Below are 13,832 nucleotides of genomic sequence, written 5' to 3'. Positions count from 1 at the left end.
TAATGGTTTTACTAGCCATAATCTTCCTGACTGTCCTACTTATCTGTCTCACTCTTATTGTAGCACCCGAAGCTCATGTAACACGCCCGTTGATTCGAGGTAGTCTTTCTCCAGACAGTGCCATCAAGTCGTCAGGATCTCGCCTCATGTTACCGCCAGGGGCTAAGGGGTGCCCATGACTGGAAAACAAGTCAGTGTTGTGCCTTTGTGAAACGGTGTAACTAAACTGCATTTGGGCACACACATTGTTCTGCTTTACCTGATGACCTGCATAGAGTGCTGGTGTCCTCATGTTCATTGTGCTTCTTTCAAAAATGTTGTTGTGTTGGTTTCAGTCAAGTAGCTAGGCCTAGCTACAAGTAGGTAATGGTAACCATATCTTATTTTTTGATGAGTTTGATTTCACCAAAGGGAAAAAGAGGTAATCATCATTTGTTAATTACTTATTTAGAATAATATAGTAATACTGTCTAAATTTTACAAGAACGTGATTTTTTTATTTAGTTTGTTTTTCAATGCCTGAATTTTGTTGCGTTTTTCCTGAGTTAGCTCACTAGCTAACGTTAGCTGTTAGCTCATCTAACGCTAACGTTTGTGTGTCCCACCACATTTTAATTTCTTTGGGATTCTTATATCGTTAACGTTGGATTTGTAAGTAACCGATGTTATCGTCAGATAATGCCCTGTAAATATGCTTTGACGGTTCCCCAGAGTAAGGACATTATTAGCATTTTTATTTGACAGAATGAAGATATTAATTTCAGTTTCCCTATTATGTCAAGTTTGATTGTAAAAGTAATGAAACAATGACATTTTGAAAATGCAATTTGAGAGGCATGAGGTTTGCGTCTGTCTACCAAAATATTCAATTATTGTATACATCTTATGGACTGATGACTTAAATTATATTTCCTACCTGTTGAGTCTGAGGACTACCAACTTTACAACCATAGACTATTATAATGTTAACGGTCTATGTTCCCAACCGCACGGACTGCTCTCCCTCTGACAGACCAGATGGAGATTCAGCCAAAGGAGGGAGTCTGGCCCAACCTCCTATGATTGGCCAACACTATGTTTATATTGACCTTTTTCTTGACTGGGTTACAGATGTACAGTATTGGCTACAACAACACAGGATATTAAACCTTTTTCAAACCCTTTGAACCTGTAATTGTTGGTCCTTTGTCACTGACAGACACGTTCGCAAACTCTAACTTGTAGCACACCCTAAAAAGGGTCTAAAATGGCTCATGCCGTTAGCTCCATTACGTGCACTTTTAAGTAACCACTTCACTAAAAACTCATTGTCATCTCATGACTAATGCATCACTTAAGATTCCTGAGCAACTGAGACTTTCATGCTGCGTAACCCTGGAGAGTACCTTTAAAGGATTCTGGAGGCACTGGCCCCAGTAACACCCACAGGGGCCACCTGACCTGTTCCCCTTAGGTGCACATGCATATTAACATTCAACAAAAAGGCTCATTGTGAAGAGGAATTTCCCACTCCCCAGCACCGTGAAGAGAGAGAGAGGGCTTTTTGTGTCATGGAGAGGAAAACACAGGGCTGCTTCATCTCACAGCTGTTGCTTAGTCCTCTCTACCTGTAAAATAGTGATGGCCAGTAGCTGTTTTTACCTTAAGACCATTAAATATGTCAGCAGTGACATAGGTAACCTTTACAACCTTAGATACCCTGCGTAGCTGCTTCTTAATGTTAAATATGAAGGGTTCTATACAGGTCAGGAAGCAAATCTCCTTCCTGAAATTGTAAGTTTAAGGGTCTCTATCATACACTCAGTGGTTTCTATATAACCAACTATTTCTTCACGTAGATAGATATCTTTGGAAAAAAAAAAAGTTGGAAAACATCTTTTTTGGTAAAATCATTGCTGACACTGTGCCAGCGTTTTGGCTTTGTTGTTTTCCTCCCCTCACGTAATAATGACGTGCAGTTTGTTATGAGCACATTCAGGAGCAGCATCGGTCTTCGTGACTGACATGAGGAGACTGCAGCCGATTCAATAGGCTGCTGAACTGTAGGTCACGGCTGTATATTGCCACACCTCACCTTTCATGTTATAGATTTCATGTCCAGTGTTGCTCCCTGAAAGAATCATTAACTCAACCTTGCTGTCAGTGTCTTTACAATTGAAAAAAAAAGGCTCCGGCCGAGCAGAATAACTGTTGTTAGGTCCTTGAGGAAAATATGAGGTGCAAAGTGCAATAAGTAATAAGACAGTCACTGTTGTACCATTCTAACATTAAACATTAGCATTTAAATACATATCAAATACATGTATAGCCTCGTGTTGAAAACTCATCACCACCAAACCAATGGGAATCAGACATTTGGTTTCACTGTCATGAATTATGCAATCTTTTGAAAAGAAAAAAAAAGAATGATTGAAACAATATAGCATGTGCCTCTGCGTGATTGGAGTTATAAGGATGTCCTTTGAGATTTGCATGATTGGGCTGATGCATCGCCCCACTTTGTACCTCTAACATATTATATATCATCATATTTAAGTCATAGAGCAAAGCATCGTTTTTTTTTTCTAAAAGATCTTTCAACACTGCTAGTCTTCACAACCAAGCTACCAGCTGTACTTAGTGCTAACATAAGCATGCTAACATGCTCATTGACAATGATAATATGCCGTTAGGCAGGTATCATGGTTATCATGTTTACAATCATAAGGCCTATCACAATTCCCGGTTTACTTCCCCAATTACTCTCTAGTGTGCATTACCATTTGGTAATTAGCGCTAAACACAGATTAAACACATGCCGCCAGGATGCCTAAAAACCAAGACGGTTCATTAGTTACTTACAGTTTGGGTGATATTTCCATCTGTAAGGACTATTCTGCTTATCTGGATACATTTTTTTAAATAAAAGATGTCAGTTACTGAAAAAAAGCAGGAAGTGACATCTTATTGCTAATTTCGTAGAACACCAGGCATGCATGGGATAAAGGTTTTGGTTAGTAAAGTAAGAAAATATTTAATAGTGGAAAGTAACAGTACTTTACTAGATAGTTAAGAGGTCACTTTTAGCCACCATCTTGGATTGGTAAATAGAGGCACAACTTGCTAAAAAAAAATAATATTTGATAAGTGTTGTTAAACAACCATCTGAATTTCTTGTCAAGATTTTCATGGATCTACCTCCACGAAACCGGATGCTTAGCTCTGTGACTTAAATGTAATGACAATATATGAACGGCACAAACTAGGGTTGTGCAAAACGTGAGTTATTCTCAGATTAATATATCTCATGGAATCTGAACATCATGTGTACTAAATTTAACAAGTGCTACATTTTATAGCCTATATTGACAAGTTTCTGTACCCCGAGTGTAGCCCCTAAAGTAAAGAAACCCCTAAAATAAACAACACTAAACTTGGCTTTTAAGAATAAGTCTTTATGTATTTCTCTATGTGAAACAAATGGCTATTATACGTATTATACACAAATAGAAGCGGCTATTGTAAGAGACAGAGACCATCTCTGAGAAATAAGTACAGAACATGAAAATACACATACCGGTATTATAGAACTGTAAATTATTGCTTGATTTGCTACTTTGTTTTCTGGATTCCTAAAATACAAGACACAATATTCATATTTCAACGGAAACAGTACAACAGTGACAAACGGTATTATTGACCTTTTTTGTAGACGTTCCCCAGAAATAAAAGAAACATTCAAACAGAGTCCATTTTGATAACAACACGACAGTTGGTTTTCGATCGAGCATTTTCAGGACTTACTGTTACACATTTTTGTATATTTATTTTCCATTACAACATTGCCAAGAGAAGCTGTAACAAACCGCACACTGGGACTGGCCTCAGCAACAAAAGAAACTTACTTGGCATATGTACATAAATATACATTTTCATTTCAACTGTGACCAAAACGCACCCAGTTTTAAACACCATTACCACAAAGAGTAAAAAAATCTTCACGAGTGTCTACCTCTTGCTCCGCTGCTTCCTCTTCATCATAATGCACCTCAGTAGTTCCACCAATCTGCTGTCTGCTTAGACAACCGCGACAGCGTCAGTGCCAATACAACTGCACTCTATCAACATTTCAAAGAACTGTTTAACTTTCTCAATAGATAAGATGAATGTTTCTTGCAGACAAACACAAAAACAAAGACATTGATTTTTGTTTTACAGCGTCGTCCTCCTGCCTCATTTAAAACCTGCAACTGTACTGCATGTCTACACCTTTACCGTCGTACACTCCCATGGATCTAAAAAGGCCTAAAATTCTCCAAGGTTCACACTAGCAAAAAGGAAGTGGAGTGTTTCACTCACTGCAAAATGCTGGTGAAAAGGCTAACCAGGTGTTCAGCTTGAGATAAAAGTAATAATAAAAAACACAAGAAAGAAACAGAGAATAAATGCAATGTGCTTCCTACTTTGTCTCAAGGACTATTTTATGTGAAGGAAACAAACAAACCGCTGACAATAAAGTGCTTACATGCAGACAGACTTGTCTTTTGCTTAATTAATTAAAAAAAAGTATTTTTAGCTTTCATGCTGCCAAATGACAAATAAGGTTTAGACTCACCGCTGACACCCAAAAGCCCTGTTAGGAACATGTGTTCATGTTGCTTCTAAAGCACTGAAATATTTCATTAAAAGAGGCGAAACACTGATATGATATGGGACCGTGGGGGGAATTAACCAAAAAAGAAAAAATTTGTTCAACTTTCCACTGAACTAAATACTGCCAAAAAGTAATGTAGTAGTAGTAGTAGTAGTAGTAGTAGTAGTAGTAGTAGTCAGTACTGTGCCAATAAAAAATAAGATAATGCAATAGAACGTTGGGAAAATATGATTTCTTGTTGCTCGCTTTGACAATATACATCAGTGTCTCTGTGTAAAAAAAATTGTTTTATGTTGTCATGACAATATGAGGTGAGTGAATGCTTTGGTTGATATCTCATGATCTAATCTAATTTTCCCTTTTGTCAGCAAAATGCTTTTAGGTAATCTACAAAATCTAAAAGGACTATTTCCACAAATGTACTGCTCAGCTATTTACAGCGAGAAGCAGCGCAGTATTCTGGTGTGCAGCAGGAGACGGTCCAGAGCCTAGCAACTGCCTGGAGATATCAGGAGATACTCAGTGCAAACAAGCAGTAGTAGGTTTCAGAAGAAAAAACCTGACACAAAGAAAGTGGGTTTGATCAAACAACATAACCAAGACAGATTACAGATGTGAATTACAACAAACAGAATCAGAAGAAAAGAAAAATGCACATCCCAAACCCCTTGAAGAAAATGAGGGGGATGAACTGTCTCTGATCCATAAAGTCCCAACAAAAGCGACAAATGCAAATTTGCCATCAAGTTGAAGACTGAAGTGTCAATCTTACAAAAAAAACAAAAACATTACGCTTTTTTCCCCCCAAAGACGTCACTTTCAACCCTGTGCGGGGATATTCACTTGCGTCAAAAGCATCACACCGTTTCCCTGTCGTCACAAACAACAATTAAAAAACACCACAGCTCCTCATCTACAGAAGTAACTTAGCATGCAAAAAGTGTCGGGATATCAAATACATAGTAACAAGACACATCTAGTAATTTAGCAAAAAACAACACCTCTCCAAATTAAAAATTAAAAAAAGTGACAAAAAGCAAAAACAAGCGGGGGAGAAAGAAAGTCAAACAGCCACCACAACTTTGTTAGTCACATATGGCGCTTCGTGCTGTGTGTGATGTTAAATAGGTTCCTTTTTCTTGATATTTCTTGTTAGGAGTTGTGTTTCTGTAAGTATATACATGCAGACAAGAGTGTGTACATCACACACTCAATCTTGAAGCAAGCTGAAGCAACAAACCAGCAGATATGAAAATGAATGAAAAAGAAAAAAAAAATTATATATATATATATATATATATATATATATAATCTGAAAAACACTATGGTAAAAAAAAGGAAGAAGAAATAATGTCTTTGTTTAACAAACAATTATTGTACACAACTGTGAGACAAAGGGAGAGGTACAAGCCAATAAGCTAACTACCTAGCAAGCCACTGAGAAGGACTAGCAATGAGAGCCGAGTGTGTGTGATAAGTGACAGGTGCCTGCGTTGGGACAAGTATTTCCACCCCTCTTGCTGAAAACAAGGGGGAGTGGTGGGGTGGAGGCAAGCGTGCCTGCCGCTCCCCACGCTGTCCGCAGAATGTGATGAGTGTGTGTGTGATTCTCATCCATCCCCTTCAAGCCGCCTCATTCCATCGCCACGCTCCCCACAAACACCGTCTTCGAGCAATGTTTGTTGGTTTGTTTTTGCTTGTAGTTGAACTGAAATGAGGGGCATCGGCGCTCTCTGTGAGTGCAGAGACGAGAGAGAGAGGGCAGGTGTGTTGTGGGTTTAAGGGGCGGTCAGAGGCCGCGCCGGTGTCGGGGGGGAAGGCCTCTCTAGTTGAAGACTTTGGGGGGCTCCTCGGGACGTCTGGTCTGGACGATCTGCTGCTTTGGCCGCGCTGCTTCATCCTCCTCCGTCTCGCTCTCGCACACGTGGACAACCACGCTGGGGGTGGACTCTGTCCCTGCGTGGAGCTCGTACTTTTCACCTGAATGAGAGGGAGGGAGGGAGGGGAAGGTTGGGAGGAGTTACAAAAAAAAAGTCTAGTCTTAAATACTCTTTAAGAGGTAGTGGTGCAAAGTAAGTCAGTACATTTATTTAAGTACTGTACAGAAAGGAAAGGACCAAAACCAACAATGAAGCAATCCTACTAACAAGTAATATCTGTGTAGCCAAAGACATATTTCTTATTTCTCTGTTCCATAGATCTCCACTGTTGCACTAAAACAAATGCATTGCAGTTTATTTTAAGCCATTTCATTTTGGTGTATGACTCACCGCAGGAGTCTCCAACTTGAACTACTTGTATCACATTACTTATTTACATTTATTTACATAACACACATAAGCTGAATGTACCTACTGCTAAATCTTAACTTCCCGTCAAGGTTCATGACTATTTGACACTTCTTTTAGCCCACATTGTTAGCCACATCACTGAAAATATTCACATCAGGGTCCAAGAAAAAATTACCACTTCACACGTCTATGGCCCACAAAGTTAGCTACCTCAGTTTTAATATGAAAAATGAAAAATATAAATATAAAAATGGTAATTTTGTGTCTCAGTTTGTCAACCTATTGGCAAGCTCGCGAGCTAGCAGTAGCTCACAAGCTATTGATAAAGATCCCAAATATGTATTATTCCAGGTTGAAAATACTCCCTATTGTACATTTTACTCCTTGTTTGAATATTGTTTGCTAAAAACTACAGTATCCTGCGGTTTCAGGAAATCATTTAGCCATTTAAAAAAAATAACTATAACTATATATTTGTTGTCCCTGTTGATGCTACTTAAACTTCCAATCTACTATATTTATACAGTATACACAGTTAAAACAATTAAATTCAAGGCATTGGTAATAATCCTTCAATATAATACAAATAAGCATCTTAGATTCTTCATAATATGTGCATTTACTTTTGATACACACACCCATTTTCCTGATTATATTATTCAGAATGAGTCCATTACTTATTTAACTTGTCTGAAAAGGCAGTGAGACAAGCTTAAGCAGCCAGGGCTGAAATAGTATGCTTGTGAAGTTTATCCTTCATTTATTGCTACTATTTATTACACATTGAGGATATTTAATTTACAGCACAAGATAATCTACTGTTTGTCTGTCAATTGTGTTGAAGATCCGCTCGGCACACGGCCTCAAGAGAAAACAAAGAGACTTTCCTTGGAATAGTTCTGCCTTTTGTCCAGATGCCAAACTCAGCGGACTCAGATTGAAAACACAAACGCTTGCTAGATTGTATCACAGTTGCCATGGAGATGAGATCAGACAGCTGGCAGACAGGAGGAAATTGGTCTAGTAGCTTTTTCACTGTGGTGCCAAACAGAAAGACGGGGAGTGAATAGAGTCCTGCTGTTACCGCGGGGAGTTGACAGAGGGAGTCAGAGCGTCGTGCTGCAGGCCGCTGCTTATCTGGTTTTAGATGGCAGGATGTGAGGCACGGAACAAAAGCCACTTCCTGATTCCTCGTGTTGCTATGGTAACAGCAGAATGTGTCAAACGTGATCCTCTGGGATAAACGGTGTGTTGTGTGTGTTTGGGAGTATTTGGTAAGTTTAATCATGTTTTTGTCGATAACAAAAAGAGTGTTAAAGTAATGTCTTCCGGTTTAAATGTGCAGTTTTGCTGAGATGGAAGGAAGCCGCCCCACCCACACATTCTTCATGGCATGAGATCATAATGTCTTGCCGGAAGACATTTTACATTTGGAGGCCCTTTCTAACTTACTTTCATGGCTCCCATGTGATATGAGTATGTGGTGTTGTCACTGACCTCTTACACTCAACTCCAAGACTCCAAAACATTTTAAATACCTGTTATTTTTGTTATTATTTATTTTGTTTAATTGTATTTGTTCCTTTAATATTATGCTTATTTATTCTCTTCCTCATATATCAAATTGTAATTGCCATATTTATTCTCACTGTAACTACATTTGTTAAAACTTTTATTCTATTCATTTAGTCAGTCTGTTCCAAACTTAATGATTTGCTAAATGACCAGTTAGGTTTTGAGGTTGTGGAAGTTTGTTTGTTTTTGATAATTCTTTTTAGTTGAAAATGAATAAAAAGAGAAAAAAAAGAGGTCATGTTTTCCACTTCATCAGCATGAGAGGCACATACACAAACCTGGACAGACATTGTGGACGTGACACACCTTTCTATGTGTGTTAGGTGGCATTTTATAAAAGGTTGCTGCAATCTAAAATCTTGTCAGACAGAGGCAGACGGAGGCGCCATTATTTCTGAGCGGAGAAGGTGACTGGGGAACGAGGCTGCTGGGAAAGATCCAAATGTAAATGTGCAGCCTACACTGGGTACACTTACTGAAATTGTATTAGGATGGGAACTGCAAAAAGATCTTTTTATTGTAAAGTGAAGTTGATCTACACATATAATCACAACACCCAGTTGTGTCACTGGGTGCATAAGCTGTAGTTTGTTTACATACTTTGACCTCAGCAAGATGGCCGCATGGCCACTTTCCAGAATGCGGGTAGCGATGCCGATCTATAGCGGTTTTTAAATGGCTTATTGCAGTTATCCAGAGTGTTTGTTCCCCTTGTCGCATTACACACCATTTCCTTTGTGTTGTATATGTATATTCATTGTGTAAGTATGAGCATATTGGACAAGCTTGTTGAACATTAAACATTGACTGAGTACTTACCAGGTCCGAGCTTGGCTACTGCACACAGCAGGTCGTAGTTGATGCCGGGCGTAGCGTCTTCGCTCTGGCTCCAGCCCACAGGTGGCGAGGCGGGCGGCGAGATCAGAAACTGTTTGACGGGTTGGGGAGGGGCAAGGTATGTCTTGTCAATGTTCTCATCCCCATTCTGGACCTATCGGACAGGAGATGACAATTGATAAAGGCTGTTAGCGCTCTAAAGAGGAGATCAAAGTGATACAGAGTGGGTGAAGCTCTCTGGGAAAAATACACCTGTCTCATGGTACACTGGATAGAGGACATGGCTGCAACCTAACTTCAAGCCATACTGCCTATGGAAAGTGACAGTAGACAAATTGAGTCAAATTCATAGTTTTTCAACTATGAAAAGCTCCTCAAAGAAAAGTCAAATTGGGATATATGTAATCTTGATACTTAACAGCAAGAAAGGCACGTTAGTGTTGCACACTTTTATTCTCAAATTGCAGGCTTCTTTCCCATGAGGGGATTTCTGGCGTTTTGATAGCAGCCAATTGCCATAATTACAATACCTAAATGTGGCATCTGTCTGAGTGGTAAAAGCCTTTATCCTCTTACATCAAAGTACTGAGAGGTGCAGCAGGGGTCATGACTGGTAATGTTTTTAGGAGAAAACAGGCATCAATTACAAGTTGACTCATGGAATTTGATGAGTTACAGGCCAATTGACGTCTAGGCATCTGGGCAAGTTTGTGTTTTAAAATGAGTTTTAAGGAGACAACAATTGTTTTAACATAGCTTTGGTGACTACTAAACTTTTTAATAGGTTGTCTGGACTTGCTACACATTGCAATATAGGCAGTTAAATGGTTGTATGTAACCAGCTAGATGTCTAAACTTCTGCTTTTATACAACATTTAGTTTACTTTTAACCAAAACAAGCGGACAACGGTTCACCTACAGATTAAGAAAAACATGCCACTTATCTTTGTAGCTACGTGTTGTGTAGCTTAGTAGTGTAGCTAAGAGTTCATATATAAATATATTATCATAGTATTGAAAATATATGCTCATCTGATTTTGCGTTTGTACTAGAAACACACTTTTCTTTCCCTCTCTTCCCCAAAGGCAAGAGAGAGACAAACGCACGTCTACGATGAAAGAGAATTTAGCAAATGATGTGTTTGTATATAATCGTGTGACTGGGTTGGTGGGTTGATGAAGCAGTCAGGTGTGGCTCAGAAAAGGGAATAGTAAACAGAGGAGGTGAAAGGATTTTAGAGGAGAGCCACTGTCACCCTCCTTTTCTGAGTTTTTGTCCCTGTTGCGTGTGCATGTTGCAGTGAATGATGCACTATAGCATGACTTCCAATGTAAATAAGCACTGGTCTTCTTTAGATGGTCCATGTCCAACGCCCCATGCCCCTTCCCAGACCCCTAAACTGACACTCACTTGGGCAAAGTAGAGTTTGAGCTTCTTGCCGTTGAACTCGGACTCGTGCAGCTCGATGCGAGCGCGGGCTGCAACCTCTGGGGTGCTGAAGTTGATCCGGACTCTCCGGAAGCTTTTGAACATCTGGAAATTTGTCTGTTCATCATAGATCCTAAACAATGCCTCGAACCTCTCCTGCAAAGGACAAACACAGAAAAAAATGGATGAAAGATGGATTCAAAGATAATTATGTTGATATTCCGGAGATACTGTGGGAGAAAAAAACAGGTAAATCTGGTAAAATGTCCTTTGGTCATTTGGCTCAGTCAATATCTTTTATTTTACATACCATTTGTTTTATTAAATAACCCTTAAATATTCTTAATACATGTATTTTGTGTAAGTATCCAACATAAACTATGTCATCTCTGCAATGTTTCCATATTTTTGGGGAAAAGATGAGACAAATTTAGGGTGAGCTCAAATTTGGGGGTTTAAGTTATTCACTGACACCTCCGTCTGAGCGTTAGACGTGACTCTAACTGCTCTGCACCCATTTCATTTGCTTTAGAGTTAATGGGGAAATTAGATTTTCAACTTGCCGACTGTCTCCTCTTTCCTCACCCTCTCTGTCTCTTTATGTAATTCTCTCTTTTCTCTGATCACTCCCTTCTTCCTCCTTATGCACCACACTTTGTCTTTAACTATACCCATATGACATATTCCCACATCTCCTATGTTTTATTACTCCATCATCTCCATGGGCACCCAATTGGCTTGCTCAGCTACGAACTCAATCAAGCAGCTCAGTAGGAGGGCGGAAGGAAAAGGAAAGAGGCCACCGGGACAGCGGATTCGTGAGAAGCGTTGTTCTTTGTCTCCTAGCCGACCATCTCCCACTGAGTATGGAACCAAACCTTCTTTCCACTGAAAAGTTTCACTTCACTTTGCACTTAAGGTTTGTGCAAAGACAAATGTACACATATCGATCAAATGATAATACTGTTGCCTTTTCTTAATCCCTTTAATTTATTCATGGGCCCATTCGTACAGTCAGTGGCATCAACATCAATGGGTAAGTTTGGCCTCTATCAGATCAGTCCATGATGGTGTTATTTAGAGCCAGCGCCAGTCTCAATGTATTTTCTATGCTCTTTCAGGCAGTTGGAAACACAAGACCCAAATACTCCCGCAACACTTCCCTTTTTCGGCTGACAAAGCACCTCTCACCAGGATGGAAAGGGTGTGTGTAAGTTGGAGGGAAATAGGCAGTATGTGCTGTGAGATCTGCTTCTGCACATTACTGACACCATAGTGATGGTGGCAGACACCAAGTATCTGTAAACTCAGCATACTGAAATGAGTGTCCTGTTACTCCTTTGTCCTTTGGATGAATCCATAATAAAAACCTTGCACATACATACATCTGGTCTTATCTTGTTTAACATTATGTTATTCCAAAAAGGTCTTATTCTATTTGATAATGACAATTATTATTTTTTCATATTCATCACAAAACTGCTGGAGGGAAGCTGTGCACAGCTATAACGGCAACTAACAATGACTCTCATGATTAAGTAATCCCTTTTCTTGTTGAATCAATTCATTGTTTTACATCTGAAAACACTGAAAATATCTATCAAAATTCATCCGAGTCATCTTTGAGTTGCTGTTTTGTTTTACATTTGCTGTAAAGTGAGACAAGAACCTTTTTTTGAGAAGCTGCATCGACTAATCGTTTAACACTACAATTATTAATTAAGGTGCTGCTATTTTGCAGTCCTTGATTATTGTTTACTTCACTACAGTCAAGTATGTTTAGTAATTGTTAGTGTAAGAATATGCTCCTAAATACAGGGTATATTCCCTGCAGAGAAACCACTGATCATCACCCTGTCTGACACACGCAGAGTTGTTAATGACGGTGCAAGCTGTGAACCACAGTTATGCCGCAGTGTGGTGTACACTGTGGTAAAACAATTTGAATTTCAAGAATAAGCACATTAACGCTTTTACTCATATACACAATACTCCCTCCTTCCTTTCTGGTTTGATTCCCAGTTCTTCCCTTGCTAAACGCCTCGGGGTGGCTGGCTAAACTTCCGAGCTGACTTCACCTCTGGGCTCTGTGATACCATTTTTAGAAAGGTTTCTTGTTCACCATACAAGGTGCATGCTAGAAAAAGAGGTCAAGTCAGGAATGTGTGAATATCTTCTTGACTCCATTTATGCGTTTTGAGGAGAATTACTGACTAATTTAGCAAGTAGAATGCTGCAATCCAAAAAAGCCAGAGAGGGAAGAGTGTGACTCATCACGGTACAGGAACAGCCAAGTGTTAAGTGTGCTCATTAAAAATTGATTCTCTTACTCCCACAGTCAACACAATCAACTGCAAAATAGTAGTTAACCAAATAGCTTCTTCTCTTTAATTGTAAATAAAATAGCTGAAGAAGAAACATGTCAAAATGTTGTTTAAAGTGGTTAAATGGTCTCCCTTTGCAAACCAGAATTCTGTTTTAATCAGTAGCATAAAGTAGTAGGCTGTAAAACCAAATATTAGTTAAAAAATGCCATGAAGCTCACTAGAGTTGTGACTAAAGTGACACCTTCCCCATTAAGCAAAGTATTTTTTTCTATTGCTAATACCAAAATATTTATAGTATTTTGATATTGCTAATATCAAAATATTTATAGTATTTTGATATTGCTAATATCAAAATATTTCTAGTGCAGCTTTAGAAAAGTCCGGCTCCCTACATGGGAGCGTGGGAATGTCGTAGTACAATCGCGGCCAAAACTGTTTTAAGTTTTGTTTTTCTTTCTAAAATAATAATTAAAAACAAATTAATATAACAGCCCTACAATCAAATGCGGACTTCAATTTTAGAGCATTTAACCAGCGATTGTTTATTTGCAAACGGCTCTGATTTGGGTGTAATTGCAATTATCTTGAGAATAACAAAGCACTTGCGTGGCCTATCTGCAAAGACCACTTAAGCCCGTATTCCAACCCGTGAATTTTCCATAAACCTTAGCCAGCTACATCAAACTCCATGTGTGACATGTAGTCTTTTGCACGCACGCATGCAAGAACACACACACACA

At 39.1% G+C, this 13,832-nt stretch overlaps 1 protein-coding gene across 6 annotated transcripts in view; it reads right to left on the bottom strand.

Annotated features, from left to right (window-relative positions):
* Positions 1 to 3,413: 3,413 nt before the first annotated feature.
* Positions 3,414 to 13,832, bottom strand: part of rcan3 (regulator of calcineurin 3) — a 39,427-nt gene continuing 29,008 nt past the window's right edge. For all 6 annotated transcript variants that reach the window (XM_032500263.1, XM_032500268.1, XM_032500267.1 and 3 more), the window contains 3 exons: positions 10,748 to 10,921; positions 9,319 to 9,490; positions 3,414 to 6,613 (listed from right to left, as the gene is read on the bottom strand). In XM_032500263.1, the coding sequence (XP_032356154.1) occupies positions 6,459 to 6,613; positions 9,319 to 9,490; positions 10,748 to 10,921 (501 nt within the window). In that variant the 3' untranslated portion in view covers positions 3,414 to 6,458. The remainder of the gene's footprint in view (positions 6,614 to 9,318; positions 9,491 to 10,747; positions 10,922 to 13,832) is intronic.

Source organism: Etheostoma spectabile, chromosome 20, assembly GCF_008692095.1.
Source record: "Etheostoma spectabile isolate EspeVRDwgs_2016 chromosome 20, UIUC_Espe_1.0, whole genome shotgun sequence".
Classification (NCBI taxonomy): domain Eukaryota; kingdom Metazoa; phylum Chordata; class Actinopteri; order Perciformes; family Percidae; genus Etheostoma; species Etheostoma spectabile.
This window is presented reverse-complemented; position numbering and strand designations above follow the sequence as displayed.